This window comes from Onychomys torridus, chromosome 22, assembly GCF_903995425.1.
Source record: "Onychomys torridus chromosome 22, mOncTor1.1, whole genome shotgun sequence".
Taxonomy (NCBI): Eukaryota; Metazoa; Chordata; class Mammalia; order Rodentia; family Cricetidae; genus Onychomys; species Onychomys torridus.
In genome coordinates, this window is record NC_050464.1 from 12644937 (window position 1) to 12663838 (window position 18902).

The window sequence follows — 18902 nt, forward strand, 5'->3', positions numbered from 1 at the left end:
GGTTATGGCAGCCCAAGCCCATCTAGGCTGGATGAGCCCTCTGAGGCTAAAGGAACTAACTGACAGACTGAGGATGACACTGAGGAGGTCCTGGGAGGGACGTGCATCCTCACTGAGCTACATGTTCGGATTACTGGGGTTTCTCACCTGCAAGTTTACTCTCCATGCATAGGTTCCTGCAGAAGCATAGACAGGGTGGCAGTGCCAACTCTGAGGCCGGAGGGAAGGCTGTGTCCTACCCTTCCTGGGCTGTGAAGTGAAGTAAGGTCCTGGGGGTACACTCTGATGTACCAGATTGCTCCCCTCTCCCGCCTCCATACTCCCTATAGCATTTGGTGGCATTGTTCCCAGATTCTTTGTGGATCTTTTTGGCTTTAGCTTTTTTGTTTGTTTTGTTTTTGTTTTTTGAGATAGGACCTTACTCTATAGTATAGCCAACACTGGTCTGGAGCCTGTCATCCTCCTGCCTTAGCCTGGAGTGACAGGTATATGATACCCTCTGAGGTTTTTAAGGTTATGCTGTACCCACCTCTTCTTCTCCTAGCACCCCAGCTCCCTTTGGGGTTGGGGGAACCCACCAGGCCAGGTGGGAGAAGCAACACACCCCATCTGTAGAGTGCTATCTTTGGGAGTCAGTGTCGTCCCCCCCCACACACGCTTTGTGGCTAGCCAGCCCCTCTCTATGCCTTGCTCACTTCATCGTGGAGTTACAACCATCACCTGCGGGGCGTTCTCTTTCAGACTGAAATCTCTGTGCCTCAGTTATTACCGGATAATGAGACATTGATTTCAATAAGAATCGCTTCCATGATTCATCACAATCCATTCTTCGGGTACACACCCGTTTTAGCAGTGGGAACGGTTCTGTACGCTCATTGAGACGCTGAGGGATAAAGCATGCATTGTGTCAATTTATAGTAACCGAGCTGCATAATCGCCCTGGGAATGAACAATCTGCCCATTCTGTGTCCTGGTTGGGTGTGGGCCGCGCAAGGTCCGGGCATAGTGCGCACACTGTGCAGGGTGCGTGGCCCACGGGGCCTGAAAGGGAATCTTGTCCTGGCTTCTTCTCGGTGCAGCTTGGTAGTGGTGCCTGGCCAGGGGGCTCGACTAGGCCACTGGCCAAAAGACTTGGGTGCTTGCCTTGTTGGCAAAGGTCCAGAGGAGAAGGGGACAGTCAGTGTGTGCCTACAGGGGTGGGACAAAGGGGTTAGAGGGATACTCAGGTAGAGGGATCACTGAGTTGCCAGAGAGGACAGGCAGTTGTAAATGGGAAAGGCAAGAGGCATGGTGTTCATCTGGATCTATCTATGTGTAATGAACAACTCATTGGAGGTGCAGTTGGGAAAATGGGGGCTCAGAGAGACTGAGAGGTGATCTCTGGATGGGCAAGCCACCCAGGAGGAAGCTGGGACACACTGCCTTCTGGTCCTGACCTGTCCTTTGCTGTTGTATGCTGCCCAGTTGTGGCTTTGAGTAGGATAGGGTGAGGTGGGATGAGAGCCCCTTGGACCATGGTTAGTCCATGGTTAAGTCTAGAGCAGGAGTGTGTCAGAAGTGGTCTAAGAAGCCTTGCAAGGCAGCTTTCCCACTGGGGTGGGCTGTGGATTCCCCATAGAGGAAGCAGCCTTTGTGACCCACATGCCTCACGGACCTTTCTCTTCTTTTTTTTCTGAAGGTATATGTCAATGGGGAATGGGTTACCAACATCAGTGAAGGGGGAAGCTTCGGAGAGCTGGCCCTCATCTATGGCACCCCTAGAGCAGCCACCGTGAAGGCCAAAACAGACCTCAAGCTCTGGGGCATCGACCGTGACAGCTACAGGCGTATCCTCATGGTGAGTGGAACCCTGGCCAGGAGGCTCTGTTGGGGAAGAGGCATATCAGTAGAGTCTATACCACTAGAAACCCAGGTCCCAGGTCAAGATGAGTCTCCCTGGTAGACACAGCCCTTGACATGAGTGGAAAGAATCAGAGAGGGCTTTGAAATCTCTTTAAAATGGGAAGATTGCTGGGAATGTCTCTATTGCATTTCCCTTTCTTTCCAGATACTCTAGAATGTGGTTGTAGTGGCTGGATCTCCAGCACTATCATAGGAGGACCATGTGGTCATTTGGAGAATAAAACCCAGGGTCCCTCCAAGGGCAAAGGCTAAAAGGCGTCACAGGGACAGAGACTGCTGGCTGCTGCTTGGAGTACAGCTTGTATAGGAAGCATCATGAGAAGAGAGTAAGGATTTCATCCTAAGGAGTCAGGAGTGCTCCATCCTGAGGCACCACAGCCTTCTCTGGAGCCTACCCTCCTGACCTCTGACAGAGCTTCTGGAGTCACAGAGGGACCTGGGACCAACTGGGACTCAAGACTGGACATCCCAATGAGAACTGGGAGTAGCCATGGGGTGAGACGTTCCAGAATGTTCCCCAGAATAGCTCAGGATGGAGCCCAGGTGCTCGGTCACTGAGGTCCAGAGGCCACATCCTGCTGTGGGCTTGATGTGATGTCAGATCTTCTGTAGGACCCACTCGTGGATCAGCACCATCTTGGAAGGCAGCTGTCCCCAGGGCCCAGCATGCTCGGCATGGCACGTCGGGGCTCCTGTACTGCTGTGGGCACAAAGACAGAACAGACGGTGTAACACCATAGTCCTTTGTCTCCAACGTGTTCTCCATCTGCAGGGACCTGCCTGTCCCCGTGGGAGGGTACCATGGGGACTCCTCCCTCCCCGCAAGAGGACACAGTCCCTGTCCCCTCTGAGCACACCTGGCTTGGAGTTGCACAAGCAACTGTTTCTCTCCTGTCTTGTCTCTGCTGTGTCATTGCTTGCTGTGGGACTCTTGTGGTTGGGACTTTATATTCAGGAATGCTCTCAAATTGCAGAGGGAACTGGCACTTTCTTTTGGGTTAATTTCGGATCCCCAGACGCTAAGAATAGCCATTTGGGCTCCGGAATCGGCAGCGCTCTTGTGGAGAATTTGGATCCTGTCCACACCCATCCCCCATCTGGGCAGTTTTGGATACGTCCAAATTACACCACTGAGGGCTCCTTCCTTAGCTGCAACTCACAGTGGGAGACGCAGAATGGAAGAGTCACCAGTGTCCCCAGGGGAGTTGGCTGCATCCCACAAGGTCAGCTCAGTCTCCACATTCAAGTCGACTTTTAATTTGGAAGTTTCCTAAGTGTCTCTCCTTGCTGCTCTGTTTGTCTAAGGGACACACAGTGCCCAGCGCTGGGCAGAGTTGGGGGTGCATTGTCATCTGTAGGCACTCTGGCGAGGGTTCAAGAGACACCTGCACTCCATGAGTTTCTTTCCTTTGATTTAAGCCTTGGGCCTTCTGTTTGTCTGCTCCTTTTGGGGGACCTTGTGTCTGCAGCTAGTGAGTTCGGAATTCCCAGTAGAGGGACTGGATGTGACTTAATTGGTAGAAGACCTGCCTAACATGCACAAAGCCCTGGGGGCCATACCCAGCACTGCCTAAACCAGGCACAGTGGTGCATACCTGTAATGCCAGCACTCAGGAGGTGAACTCATAAGTCCATGTCATCCTCAATTACATAGCAACTTTGAGGCCAGCCTGGATTATGTGAAACCCTGTGTTCAAAGCGGGGCGGGGGGGGGGGGAGGAAGTCCCTAGACAAAATCAAATATCAAATTGTACACAAGAAGTCATACTGGGGTCTTCCGAGGCCTCTGCATGAAGCATTCTGAGTCTCTGGAAACTTGTGTCCTAAGCAGATACGGGTCCTCATTCCTAATACCACTGACTCCGAAGGATCCACATCCTTACTGACTCTCACAAGAACCAGGCACCTTCTACTTCATGGCATAGGTGGATGTGACACCTGCAATCTCAATGCACCCCCATTTTCTGTAGTTTCTGAGATGAGCTTAGTGTCTCCCAGTGACTCCCAGGCACTCACACAGCCTGGGAGTAGATGACCCCTCCATCCTTGCCCAGAGTGAGAACCCCAAGGTAGTGAGAAATTACAGACACAAAAATGGCTGAGAAACTTCTTCTGAGCTGTTGCTCATGGTGCAGTGCAGGGGTGGGGGTGGGATGGGATATATGCTTGGAGGCTTCAGGTGGTAGAGAAACTTCAGTCAGGGCCAGCTCCTTGTCCTGGCCAGCATAGGTGGCCCCGGTTAGGACAGGCTGTGCTGGGTGCTAGAGTTACATCCCTGGTTCCAGTTCTTCTGAACCATGGGGTAGGCAGTGTTTGCCATGGATAGGTGTGTGTCTCAGCACCGTGTGTGTGTGTGTGTGTGTGTGTGTGTGTGTGTGTGTGTGTGAGAGAGAGAGAGAGAGAGAGAGAGAGACAGAGACAGAGACAGAGAGAGACAGAGAGAGACAGAGAGAGACGGAGTGGGGGGCAGGATCTTTGGTCCCCGGTCTCATTGTCCTACCTGGAACACCCTGAGCAAGGTGGGTTCTTTCATGTTCAGCAACCACCATCTTCCTCTCCTGTCCACACAGCGATCCTCCAACCTAGCCTCATGCCAACTCATTTGAGATTCAGGCACTCTCTGCAGGTGGGGGAGCAAGGAGAGACCCCCGGGGACTGTGGGAAGTGAGTGCATGCTATGCCCTTCTGTGTCTCCAGATCCCTGCCTTTGAAATCTAGTTGGGATCTTGGCTGAGGTCTTCTTTGGTTACCTTTCCTAGTGATGTGACAAAATACTCTGACAAAACCACTTAAGGAAGGAAGGGATTCATTTTGACTCATGGTTCCAAGGTCCCATCCATCATGGCAGGGAGATCACAGCAGCAGGAGCCAGAGGCAGCTGGGCACATCCCAGCCACAGCCAAGGAGTAGAGAGCACTGGAATCTGGTACTGTTTACTGTCCTTTGCCTTCAGTTTAGGATAAATAAATGGTGTTGCCCACATTCCTGGTGGGCATTTCCACCTCCATTAACACAATCAAGACAATCCCCCATAGACATGCCCACAGTTTAACCTACACTAAGGTCGTCCTTCACTGACACTCCCTTCCTGGTGATTCTAGATTCTGTCAACTTGACGATCAGCACTAACTATTCCAAGGCATGCTGCAGGTGCCAGGGGAACAGGCAGATTGAGGCCTTGGCCCAAGCAGGCTACTTGGGGAGAAGGCTGAGCTAGCCTCTGCAGGCAGATTCCTAGGCTGAGCCCCATTGGATCCATCTTGGGTTTGTTGTCTTGCATGCTGTAAAGCTTGCTAAGCTGGGGATCCCCCATGTCACCAAGAGGCTTAGCAGATGACTGCTCAGTGTAGGAACAAAAGAGGCTGGCTTCACCTGCCTCCTGACCACTTCCCTGAGCCCCACAATGTTTTCGGTATTATCCTGCCCACGGTACCAACATTAGCATTTGAGGTTCCGGGTCACAACCTGCCTACATTCCGCTTGGAGAGCTTAATTGCTAGGTGGTCAGTGGGGACTACACATTTTCAAAAGAAATGCCTTTATTTTTTTTTAAGGACTGGATAGGATTAAAATGGCTTGGGCCAGGTTACTGAGCAGCCTGCCGCCACCACAGCCACCCTGACCTGCGCCCATCAGCAGACACAACAGTTCTGCGTCACAAGAGCCTGGACACTGGCTTTCCAAATTGTTCCATCTTGTTGTCATGGAAACAGACTTGTTCCAGCTTCTGCTGGCAGAACCACTGTCTAATCTTCAAGGTTCGGGGAGCTGAGGACAATTTAATGAGGTTCTCCTGGCACTGCTGGGCAGTGAGTCCCTAGCTCTGCTGGGAATTGAATTCATTATTTTTCTCTTTGCTCTGTTCAAAGCACCTGAAGGAAGGGGGAAATTTATTGTGGCTCATAGCTTTAAGTACAGTCCTTCATGGTGGCAGGAGCATAAGGCAGCTGGTCACATGGCATCCACGGTCAGGAAGGAGAGAGAGAGAGAGAGAGAGAGAGAGAGAGAGAGAGAGAGAGAGAGAGAGAGAGAGAGAAGAGTAGAGTCCTTTGTACTCAGCTCATGGAATAATGGTGGGTTCTCCCATCTTTAGGATGGGTCCTCCCCCTAATAACCCAACCTGGAAGTTCCCTCACAGATGTGCCCAGAGGTTTGTCTACTAGGTGATTCTAGATCTTGTCAAATTGAGCATCCGGATTAGCCATCACAGGGCTTTCCCTAGGAAGTAGAGAGCTTGAGGACGTGTGATTCTGGGTTTCTAGGATTAGGACTTTGAAGGCTTGTCAGGGCTGGTCTGAACCAGATTTGATGGGGGAGTTGAGGCCCAAAGTTAGGGGTAGAGCTAGGGCCCTGTCACTGTGCCAATCTCCATGGAGACCCTTTGTGGCAGTTTTTAATATTCCCTTGAACAGATTAGGAAGCAGAGCTCAAGAGGTCAGTGGGAATGGAGAGCTGAGCCTAGGCTTTCTGACAGCTGAAGCTCAAAGTCATCCTTCGACCTCCCCCAGGCTCACCACTGGTTAAGGGGCACTGGGTATGCTGGTAGACTGCTTCTCCAAGCTCTACACTAACTTATAATCACTCACTGCTCCTGGAAGTCTTTGAATCTTGGAAATGACACCCACCACCTCAATGTGTCCCCTAGAGTCCCATGGCACTGTTCTCGCTTGACCCTGTGCCTTGCCCAACCCCTTCTCTCTGCCCGCCCCCCATGTTCCTGTCCTCCATCACCCACAACTGTTATACAAGGCTGGTTTCTCCTTTGACACCTGACTATTTGGTCTTCAAGTGGGAACTTCCTGGGCTGTTCACCCTACCTTCTAGGGTCCTCAAGTCGGAGTGGCAGGGTCTGGCTGGTAAGAGCCTTGGTGACTGCCAATGCCTCTGCATTTCAGTCATGGGCATCACCTTCCACTGTTGGTACATGACTATTCAGGGATAGACTTCTCTCTTGACTCCTCAGGCTTTAACATGACTGTGGGTACCTGTGTCTCTAAGAGGTGCCCAGCTGTGGAGAGCACCGTGAGTGTCCTAAAAGGCACCAGGCTTCCGAGAGAGCACTGAACTGTCTCTGCTATTGACTGACAGGCACCCAAGGAGGAGATATCCATGGCAGCTAGGCCCCCCGGGCATGTCTGTCCACACAGCATTGAGCTCTCTCCACCTGCATGGAAGCCTGTCTGAAAGCTGCCTATGTTGTTGGATACAGCTGCTGCTGGCTACTCAGCCTGCACCAGAGCATGGAAGGGTGTTGATGCCATGACTGTGACGTCAAACAGACTGGACCACCTTAACTCTGCTTTGTGCCAGTGGCAAGCCTGGGCTCAGAGTGTGTCATTCCCCCAATCCAGGGTGAGGATGGGAGGTTGACCACATGGTACAGGACCTAGCAGTGACTTTGTGGACTCAGCTTCTGTCCACACAGGAGCAAAGATGCAGAGCAAGGAGAGTGCAGTATGGTGGCATGCTATGTGAGCTCATGCTTGTAATCCTGGCACTTGGGGGGGGCAGAGATAGAATCACAGATTCTAGATCAGCCTGGACTTCATAGTGAGTTCCAGACTAGTACAGGCTACAGAATGAAACTATACTTCAACAAAGGAGAAGAACAGAAGCTGGGTATGATGTCACACACCTTTCATCCCAGCATCCTGGAACCAGAGGCAGGCAGATCTTTGTTAGCAGCCAGCGTGATCTACATAGAGAGCTCGAGGACAGCCATTTCAGCCCCTAACTTATTGGACAGGAACCAAGCCATTACCTTCTTTGGCCTCTGTTTCCAGTTCAGTAGAGATATAACAATAGTCTCTCAGAACTGTGGGGGAACGTTAACAGCTATGCTAGGGGTAATGTCTTGATTATGCCTCATGCCACCTTCTGTGAAGAGAGTGCTCCTGGAGTGGCTGGGGTGCAGGGAGCTGGTGCCTATCAGTACCTACTGCAGAGTGACTCATTCCATTTCTGATGATTAGGGTCTTGTCTCAGGTTGATGCCCCCCCCCCCCCCCCCCCCCCCCCGTGTCAGGGAACAAAGACCCTTCTGAGCTGAGGTGTTGACAGCTTTGTCTGAGCAGTGGTTTGACGTCACAGAGGGGAAAGGAGGGCCCAGGTTAGAGACAGCAGCCAGATCATGGATCCGGAGATCTGATGGAGAATCTGAGACCTTGTAGAGGATATGATTGTTACAAGAGCATGGACAGTGATAGGCTGCCTCTGCCTGGAAAGACAGTCTGCTGACCCTCTCCAGGAGCTCTTCTCTAGGTTACTCAGTAAGATTCACACCATCATCTTCACTGCCACAGTCACTAACATCACCATCAGCATCATCACCATCCTTATTATCATCACCACCACCACCACCACCATCACTAATGCCATCATTATCACCACCACCATCACTAATGCCATCATTATCATCACCACCACCACCACCACCACCATCATCACTAATGCCATCATTATCACCACCACCATCACTAATGCCATCATTATCATCATCACCACCACCACCACCACCATCACTAATGCCATCATTATCATCACCACCACCACCACCACCATCATCATCATCACTAATGCCATCATTATCATCACCACCACCACCACCACCACCACCACCATCACTAATGCCATCATTATCACCACCACCATCACTAATGCCATCATTATCATCACCACCATTACTACCATCATTGTAACTATTAATAGCATCATTACCACCATCAGCAGCAGCATCACTACTATTCCCACCATCACCATGGTTATCATTATTGTCAAAACCATCCTCACTACCACAACCATCATCACTATTATAAATACTGTCATCATTATCATCACCATCATCATCATCATCACTGTCAACAACACTATCACCACCATCACCATAAGGAGCAACAACAACTTAGGAAATATTGAATCTCCATCCTTATAACAAAGGATGCAAATATCTGATTTCCCAGGACTAGTGACATGAAAAGTACACCCAGATTTACCCTTCTTCCCTTGCATTGAAGTATCCATCCCCTCAGAAACTCAGTCTGGCTTGTGAGGTCCTGGGAGGGCATGTGGGGGCAGACATATCCCTACACCTTCTACCCCATTGTTATGTGAGGCTCACATGGTACCCACAATAGGCTTCATGTTCTTTCTGAAAATGGGAAGCTCCTATCAGCCCCCTAGTCTCTGTTCTGAATGTTGAGAGCTCATGAAGTGAGCCAGGAGTGTTGGGCATCTTGAGGCAAACAAAGGTTGACCTTGTGCATAGCTAGGGAGACCCACGGTCTGACTCTATGGAAATTGTGGCGTGCCATGGAGCCTCAAGGGCCCTTCCTCCTCACTTCACGGCTGCTCACATTTTTGTCATAGCTTTCCAGGGACTGGCATTGACTGTGCCTTCAGTCCAGTCTTTCTCCTGAGAGTTCTTTTTTCTCTCAGTAGGACTACACTAACTTTGGCTCCTGACTTTGAGTTCGGATCCATGGGCTGCCCCCACACTGCGTGGGGGCTCTTGCTCAGTGAGCCACGTTGATGGGGACATGAACATCCTTTACACCCGACTAAACCTGCTGCCAGAGAGCAGAGCCACAGAACAGTGCTTGTCCCCGTTAGTGGGTGGTGTCAAGAGAGGAGCAGGATGTGTGGCTATGCCTTATTCTTAACAGCCGAAGCAATGCATTGGTCTCTCCATTTCTGCTCCCTGCCCCCGCCCCCCAGGACTGCTGCAAATTGTGCTGATGTGCTCAGAGCTTAGTGTCAGGTCCCATGAGGGACGTCTATATTATAAATGCCACCAGGTGTAAGGTCTGAGATTGCCAGTCTGATTGGCGAGGCTGAGCCATGGCCCTCTAAAGACATGCTTTAAGGAGAGCCTCAGGCATTTGCAAGCCTCTGTGTGTATCAGTCCTGTCCCTCATATCTGATCCATCTCTCCTTCCTGGAGAGATCTTCCGATCTACATTGTAGTGAGCAGACTGCAGCGCCAGAGATTGGTAATGACCTCAGGAATAAGAGAGTCCCAGCTGCTCCAATGGGAGGCAGGGCAAGCTCCCCCAGGACATCTGTGTCATCTCATCAACTGCCAGGCAGGGGGCATGAGTCTCCCTCACCATTGCTTCTGAGGTAGCTGGGAGGCCCACTCATTGGCTGGACGTCCTGACAACCTGTCCAGAAACCTCAAGGCTTTATAATGGTGCATCTCAGTGGGGGCATACTTGTAATTCAAGTCAGGGTGCTGAGGCAAGGAGATTACAGGTTAGAGTCTAGCCTGGGGAAGAGCAGGGCAGGCATAGCTGTGTCTACCTTTGGAAACTTTTAAACCTCCTGGTCCCATTCACTGGGGTGGCTTGCACAGGGTTGGAGTCACTGGAGTTCCTGCTGGTGGTGCTGGAAAGCTGATTCAGAAGACACAGGTGAAGAGCAGGAAATAGGAGACGTAGGCTCGCATAGACGTGCTTAACGGGTTTTCTCTGAAGAGATGGGTTACTGAGAGAAATCTGCAAGTGTCGAAAGACCAACTGAGACTGGAGACCCACCTTCTCTTTCTGCTTTTTCTTTCACAGGGAAGCACGCTGAGGAAACGCAAGATGTATGAGGAATTCCTCAGCAAAGTCTCCATCCTAGGTCAGTAGTTCTGCTGCCCGTAGCCTCTCTGCAGCCTCCTGTGAGCACCTGCAACCAGCCCACATCTGCTTCTCCCAGTGTGGCTGACAGGTCATCTCTGATTAGCATTATGCAGGTTTGGGACATGCATGCTCACATGCAAACACAGACACGTATGCATGGCTCCCACAGGAGTGGCAGTACATGCTTATATACACACATACCACACACCTACACTCATACACTTGCACACATGCACACGTACACACAGATACATATGCGCAAATATGGCATGCACTCATATGTGTGCAAATTCATATGCATATGCACATTTGTGGCACACATTCATAGCACACACATTCATGCACATGCACGCACACGTTGCATGTTCCTATATGCACACATTCACGGTGCACTTTTATACAAGTGCGTATACATACCCTGCTACCTGTGAGCATGAATGTCATCCTCTCAGTGACCCTATATCCTTCCCAAACTGGGTCTGCTTATCTCTCTTGCTGTCTTTGGTGCCACCATCCCAGGTCCGAGATTCTGAACTGAAAGCTGGCTCTTTGTTCTCGGAGCTGGAGTCTTGTGCTAAGTGTCTCTCCCCTCCCTTTTGGCTCACCTTGAGCATGGCTCCTGCGTGACATCACTGCCCTTCCAAGGCCACCTTTATGTTTCATCTCTGCGGCCTGTGGAGACTTGTGGGTTGTACGTGCATCCTGGGCTCATGTGCACAGTTGAGTAGCTCAGAGATATTAGGAGAAGATGGGGGTAATCTGGTTCTGACTATGAGGGAGGGATCTGCTTGGCACCTGTCCCTCTCAGTGCCTCTTAGACACAGAGGCCCTTCATACCCTTTGTCCTATGGCTGTGTGAAGGGGCCTCCCCTTTCTGCCCTTGGAGAACCTCTGTAGTCCTCACGTACTCATTGTTGTGGGACACGTGTAATACAGAAATGGCCGTTTCCAGTATTGTAAGGAGCTTGGCTCAGAGAAACAAGCCCGGCTGCAGGGTGTGCAGGCCATCACCATCTACTGTTTGGAAATGTGTTGTGTTTCATTTAAAACTCTGTGGCCAAATACTGGCTGTCTCCCTTACAGTTATTTCAGTTTTTGCCCAAGATTTATGGTGTTAGGAGATAACACTATGGCAAGTCTTGTTTTCCAACCTTGGAATATTGCACACTTGAAATGCTATTGGGGGAAAATCCCTGTCCTTAAAAACTGGTGGGGGAGAGAGGTGCTGCTGCTGAAGCCCAAGCCTTGTATGTATTAGACAAGCACTTTATTGCTGAAAACTGCCCCTCACTGGGGGATTCTAGGCAGGGGCTCTACCCCTGAGCATCATAACTGCTTTAGAACTTTTACAATCCTCCTGCCTCAGCCTCCTGCCACACCACTCACCTATAGGTGAACATCATAACTGCAGCCTCTATTGTACACAGTGTTTCACATCTGCGTTCCCTTTCTGCATCTGTTTCTTCTTGACACAGACTATAATTTTGCTCAAAAATGACCTTATTTCACAATGGACAATATGGACAATATCCATTGCTTCATTGCTGTGAGGAGATACCATGACTATGATGACTCTTATAGAAAGAAGCATTTAATTGGGGCTTGCTTACCGTTTCAGAGGTTTGGACCCTGATCCTCATGGTAGGTAGTATGGTGGCGTGCAGGCAGACATGGCAGCAGAGAGTTGTACATCTGGGTCTGAAGGCAGCAGGAAGAGAGAGACACTGGGCCTAGTTTGGGCTTTTGAAACCCCAAAACCCACCCCCAGTGACACACTTCCTCTAACAAGGCCACAACCCCAATCCCTTTCAAGCAGTGCCACTCCCCAGTGACCAAGCATTCAAATCTATGAGCCTCTAGTGGCCATTCCAGTTCAAGCCACTAACTACACAGCCCAAGCTGGCCTTGAACTCACTGCATAGTCAAGGCTGGCACTGAAGTTCTCTGATCCTCTGCCTCCGTCTCCCAAGTGCTCAGATGACAGGCATGAGCTAATATGCCTGCTCAGACAGTTTTTAAAGAAAGTGGGCAGCAAGCCCCGTGTGGCAGTGTGAGTCTGTAAGCCTAGTACTCAGAGAGCTGAGGCAGGAGGATTATAAAAGTTCTGAAGTCAGTCTAGGCTACGTGGCGAGGTGTGTCTGTTTAAATGAGAGGGGAGGGGAGGAAGTGGGGAGAGAGAGGAATAGACAAAAAAGGGAAGCGGGCACACTACTGTCATGAGTAGACTCACTGCCTACCCTGCGCAGCAGGGTTCCCCGTGGCCTGGGGTTCATGCGAAATGTGGCCCTTTTGCAGTGTGCGAGCACGGGCAGGAGATGTAGGGGCGAGATATTTCCCTGCTAACCTAGATCTAAAATGAATGCCTTTTTGAAATTTTTATTTTTAGCAGCTGGCCTACATATGTGGTGTCTCAGCGTAGGCCAGAAAGGTTTCTTTCACTGTGAGGGGGTGGGGATGGGGGATACAGTTAAAAAGATACCATGATTTTCTCACAGAAAACTCTCACATTATTATGTTGTTGTTTTTTTTTTCCTATTGGGGGGCCAGAGATGGGCAGTGTCGGGGCAGGAAAGTGTGAGCAAGGCAGCAGGTGCCTGCTGAGTTTCTAAGCATTTAAAGATAAACTCAGCAGCGAGTTAAGGTCCCCCCCACAATGTAGTGGTAGGTGTGCCCTTTCTGAGTATCAGAAACTTCAGACAGCTGGTCACATCACATCCACAGCAAAGGCACATAGTAGACAGGTGCTCTACCACTGAGCCACACCCCAGCCCCTCACTGGGGGATTCTAGGCAGGTGCTCTACCACTGAGCCACACCCCAGCCCCTCACTGGGGGATTCTAGGCAGGTTCTCTACCACTGAGCCACACCCCAGCCCCTCGCTGGGGATTCTAGGCAGGAGCTCTACAGCTGAGTTCCATTTTCAGACTTCTTTTTACTAATTTTAAGCAAGTCTCACTAAGTTGTGTAGATTGCCCCTGAACTCACTTTCTCTCCTAGGTATGCCTTGGATGTAATACTCCTGCCTCAGCCTTTTGAGTAGCTGGGATGCAGACATGTGTGCTACCACAATCCACTTACAGGATCCATCTTGGATGGAACCTAATGGTGAGAGGTGTCAGGTCCTGTGTTGAAGGAGTCAATCTGGCATTTGAGCATTCTGTGGTTTCTGCTGCAGCATTGACTCTGAGGAGCATCATCTCAGATCACCATTGGGGATCTGAGAACCGGGCATTCTAAGGGTGCATTCAAGGATCCCATGTTGTGAGGTGTGGCCTGTGACCCCTTGTGTCCTCCTGCAGAGTCCCTGGAGAAGTGGGAACGCCTGACTGTAGCTGACGCCCTGGAGCCTGTGCAGTTTGAAGATGGAGAGAAAATTGTGGTTCAGGGGGAACCTGGGGATGACTTCTACATCATCACAGAGGTGAGTCCTATGCAGGCCGTTGGTGCCACGGGGCTCTGGGCAGGGCCTGAGTGGAAGCCAGCGCTGCTTTGGCTTGCTCTCCACTCTCCTCACACAGCACCTCCTCCACCTCACCACCCAACCTCCATCTCCTCCCACAGCTATCCACATGGGAGAGTTGGGGCGATAGCCTCACACCCCTGCCACTGTGTTGTCTGTTGCCGAGATAAAAATGATGGCAGGTGTGATGGCATTGCATCACACACACACACACACACACACACACACACACACACACACACACACCCCTGTGAAATGGGGAGATGGAGTAAGATGGGTGGATGGAGTCCACCTCAGAGTTCTGAGGCATGCAATATTGGGGAAATTATGTCTCACCAACACTGGACCTCTCTGTATATCTTCAGCCTTCCATTACAGGAAAAGAAAAACTTACTCTGGCTTTCCCAGGGATTCCAATCCTGGGTCTCTTGGCTCTGCTGCGTTTGGGCTGGTGAGGCTGTGGCCAGTGACAGGATTTCATGGTGGGGCAGAGCTGTTAACTTTATGGGGGAGAAACAAGGCTGGGTCCCCAATACCATCTTCAGGGACATTACTCCAGTGACCTCCCAATAAACACTGACTCCTAATGTTCCCACCGCCTCCAACATCAGGTGTTATAAAGGAATCTTTCCCTCAGGACCTTTCACCTGGCATTTTGTCATAGTGTGGGAAATACAGAGGCACTGGGAACCATCTTCTCTGGCTAAGACACAGGACAGTTTGGACAAAGGCCTATAAGCTCAGGGAGCTCACAGGTGCAGTGGTGGGGACTTGCCCCTTCCCTGGCCCCGCAGTGGGCCGTACTGGCTGAATGAATGCAGGCCTGCATGAATGGGTATCGGCCTCCACCTCAGGTCACGCTGGGAATAATCCTCCTGATGCCCTCCTTGCCTTCAGGGAAGGAGCCTCATTCTGAGATGTTTCTTTCAAAAGGAAAGAGGAGGGCCCGTGAGATGGCCCAGCAGGTAGACACTTGCTAAGGACCTGAGTTCGGTCTCTGGGACCCACATGGTAGAGAACACACACACACACACACACACACACACACACACACACATGCACACGCATATGCATTCACATATATACACACATGCCTACACCCATACACACTATATACATGCACACACACACACACATACACACATACATGCACAAACACATGTACTTGCACACACAAATACATAAATATAGTAAAAAAAAATGTAAAGAGAGAAGAACCATGAGAAGAGCAAATGAACTGTTCTGGTCAAGGCTAGAATGAGGCCACTTCCTCCATCCATGCACCTCAATCCCCAAGACTCAGGCCTGTGTAAAGGCCAAAGCCAGAGCCTATGCACTACTATGTGTGTGTGTGTGTGTGTGTGTGTGTGTGGGGTGGCTTCACACACACAGACCCAGGGCCCAAGAGGCCACACTTGACCATTTTAGAAAGAAAGATGCAGTCATGTCAGGGACATCGATCTGAAACATCACCCAGGAGAACATGCATAGTTCTCAACCTCTAAGGACCAGAGTGGCGGCTGGCTCCCAGAGGGAACTGTGCAGAACTCCCAGCATGCCTATTGTGAGGGCATCTGCCCCTTGCCTACCCCCAGTCTTGTCTCCTGTGCCCCCCCCCCCCCATAGTTCTGAAAGTCCTCAGTTCTGAATCTTTCTGTTTGGTCATGACCATGGCCTCAGTGTGATGCTGTTCTGAGTAGCTGCCAGAGCCCATCTTACGGTTGAGAAGTGAAGGTGTGCTGTGTGTAATGGTACACTCCTGGAATCTCACTACTTGGGAGACTGAGGCAGGAGGATTGGGGGTTCTAGGCCAACCTGGGCCATGGTGCAGTGACTTCGTCTCAATGAGAAAAAAGTGGGGGGAATAAGAGTGGCAGGAGGGAAGTCCAGTGCCCCTCTTGTCTCTGTCCCCAGTTCTGGGCTTCCAAGGATCTGCTCCTACACGCGATGTTTTATGTGATGCTGGGATCAAACTCCAGCCTTCATGCTTGCCCGGCAAACACTTGGCTCACTGAGCTGTTTTTCCCCATCCTCTCTTTGGCTTTCTGAGACAGAGTCTCACTCTATAAACCAGTTTGCCATACCCCTCTCTGCTTTGTATTTTGTGAACCCCTCCCCTCTCTTCATGTGTCTCTGGTGAAGGTGTGAGGTTTCACCTCAGGGTGCCCCTGATCTTCCAGAAGGATCTGCTGTTTGAGGACTGCTGGTTACCTTGGGGGAATCTCAGGCAGCAGGCCTGGGCTGGGACCAGCTTCTCTATAAGTCCCCAATGTCCTCACTGCGGAAAGGTTTCCAAGAAGGCTGCTGCTTCCCAGGGTGGCCTCACCATCAATCAGCCTCCTTCCCCCTTCATTGACTGGAGAGGAGGGAGAGGGTGAACCTCGTTCACATGAACAGCGTATTGTCTAAGCCTCTGAGATGTAACCCAACCCCAGGGGAAGGTATAGTTTTCGTAACCTTATAAAATGTGTTTGAAGTGGTCTCCTTGGCAACGTGGCTTTCTTTTCCCCCCCTTCTTCCTCTGTGATCAACTGAATCTGGCAAGTCAACCCACAGACCCCAGGTCCACGGGAATCAGAGACGCTTGGAACCAGAACGTGCCACGGCCGGTGGGGGCGGGGGGGCGGGGAGGGCTGTGCAGCTTATTCATATGGCTTGGGGGAGGCTGCGGCCACATCTAAGCCAGATGTGCATTGAGAGGGTCAAAGCCAACCCTCCCTGGGATGTGGGCAGGCGCTGTGTCTGAGCTCCTCTCCTCGAGGCGCAAAGGCTCCTGTTTCCCTCACTCCTGGCCTGCCCCCCACCCCACCCCTGCCCCCTCTGTCTCACAGCCTCATTTTGCAGTTGTCACATTTTCCTAGTGTGGATTTCCTGAAGTTGTTTTGTAAACTGTGTCCTTGTGACGCCCCAGCCGCTGTAGTCCTGGGAAACCTGGATGCGAAGCCCACATCTCTATATCCCTGTCCTCCATTCCCAATTGACTGTGGAGGGAGGGGGGCGCATCTCCACCTGTCCCTGACCCTCAGACCTCTGAGAGCTACAAGATGTCACACTGACAGATTAAGGAGTTAGATGGCCCGTTTTGTTTTTGTGCCCCATAGGGGTCTCTGCAGGGCGGAGCCCTCTGAGGCCATATAGTTTCTCTTGCTATATTCACACCAGCTGTCCCTGAGCTGAATAGGGGAAGCTTGCCAGCCAGCCTCTCAGACACCTGATCCTCAGAGCTTCTAGAAAACACTCAGCAGACAGGGCAGGAGCTGGGTGTTCAGACATAACCACTGGTGGGAGCCAGGCACCTAGGACACAAAGGTGGAAGGCACCGATGGGGTGGTGCACCCCCTCACTCCCCACTTTCTGAGCTTACTCTCTACAGTGCCACCCTCCTGCCTTGCTCCTCTGTGTGCGGCCTAGGGTGCGCCACCTTGGGCCAGGAGCCCTTGAGATGGGATGGAGCCTTTGCTGGGTCTGGACCTGTGTTTGGCAGGGCACAGACTCTGGCTGGCCTCCCAGTCGGGGGTACTGTGGGCCTGGGCTGGGCCTGCCAGGACCCGGAGGCACGGGTGACCTCATCTGGATCCAAGGTCTCCCACAGCTCTCCAGGAAAACCCAAGAAGAGTTGGGCAGGAGCTGGGTGGGAGAAGTGAGTTCTCAGCAGCTCAGATTCCAGACTCGCATTCCTCAATTTAAACTGCTACCCCCACCCCATTCCTGCGCCCTGAGCGTCCAGGGAAGCAGCTGGACCAGGAAGGATGGCTTCCCATAAAATCCCAAGACTGAAAGTGGGCAGCATGGGAGGTGTTGCCATGGGAACACTGGATTGGATTTATCTCCTCGCTTAGCAAATTAATTTTATGAATGTCCACAGTGTTGAAGCGACTGTAAAACAACACATCTCTCAGCTGCCCCCAGGCCTGGGAACACAGCCCTAACATCAGAGTGCTGGGGCATGGAGGGCACCTTTGCAGACCTGCAGGAAGAAGGCCAGACATACACTGTACTCAGGCGCCCCTGAGGGACATGTTTGCTCTGCTCAGGGTCATTGAGTCTGGATCTGTGCCGGCCCTACTACACGCCAGGCACTATGGCTCTGCGGAGTGTATTTATTTACACCTCAAACTCAGTCCTTACTCATTGTCACCGCTGTTCTCATGGCTCCTTGAACAGTTTTGTTTTTGTTTTTGTTTTTGTTTTTTTGAGACAGGGTTTCACTGTGTGGTTTTGGTGCCTGTCCTGGATCTCGCTCTGTAAACCAGGCTGGCCTCGAACTCACAGAGATCCGCGTGGCTCTGCCTCCCAAGTGCTGGGATTAAAGGTGTGCGCTGCCGGCGCCGCCGACGCCACCGCCGCCGCTGCCGCTGCCGCCGCCGCCCGGCTTGAACAGTTTTTAATGTCATCCTGTTGGTTCCTATGCTCCTCTCTTTGGGAGTAGAGGTTCGGAGCCTGCAGGAGCTGTGTGGAGCCAGCTTCAGATATTTCTCTGGCATCCGCTTCCTCGGCTGCAGGTGTGGCAAGCACCAGGCAACCCTTGTGAGAGCGGTTTTAAGGAAAGCAGGCACTGTAGAAAGACACAGGACATTTGGAAAGGACACCGTATGCCTGTAGCCCAGGACATCTCAGAGATACGGACAGCAACTAGATTTGAGGAGTAAGGGTCTCAGGTCCGTGGTCTAGAGTAGAATTGGCCGGAGAGAGGGACTACAGGGGATTCTGGGGCTGGGGCAGCTGTTGGAACCCTGCTAGCCAGGGCCTTTCAGGTCGTTTTATTCTGGGATTAGAGTGTGTGTGATACTTGCCAAGAAATCACACGGGATTGTCTGCGCAGAATAAATTGAACAAGGGGATCAGGGCAGAAGCGAGGCCTGGCAGCAAGGTGAGAAGTTGTCTCCAGGTGACAGATGGCCTATTGTCATGAGAAACAGC

At 51.4% G+C, this 18902-nt stretch overlaps 1 protein-coding gene across 4 annotated transcripts in view; it reads left to right on the forward strand.

The window, feature by feature from the left end:
• Prkar1b (protein kinase cAMP-dependent type I regulatory subunit beta) overlaps positions 1–18902 on the forward strand; it is a 139998-nt gene that overhangs the window by 105598 nt on the left and 15498 nt on the right. For all 4 annotated transcript variants that reach the window (XM_036172323.1, XM_036172322.1, XM_036172321.1 and 1 more), the window contains exons 7-9: positions 1679–1837; positions 10460–10520; positions 13822–13943. In XM_036172323.1, the coding sequence (XP_036028216.1) occupies positions 1679–1837; positions 10460–10520; positions 13822–13943 (342 nt within the window). The remainder of the gene's footprint in view (positions 1–1678; positions 1838–10459; positions 10521–13821; positions 13944–18902) is intronic.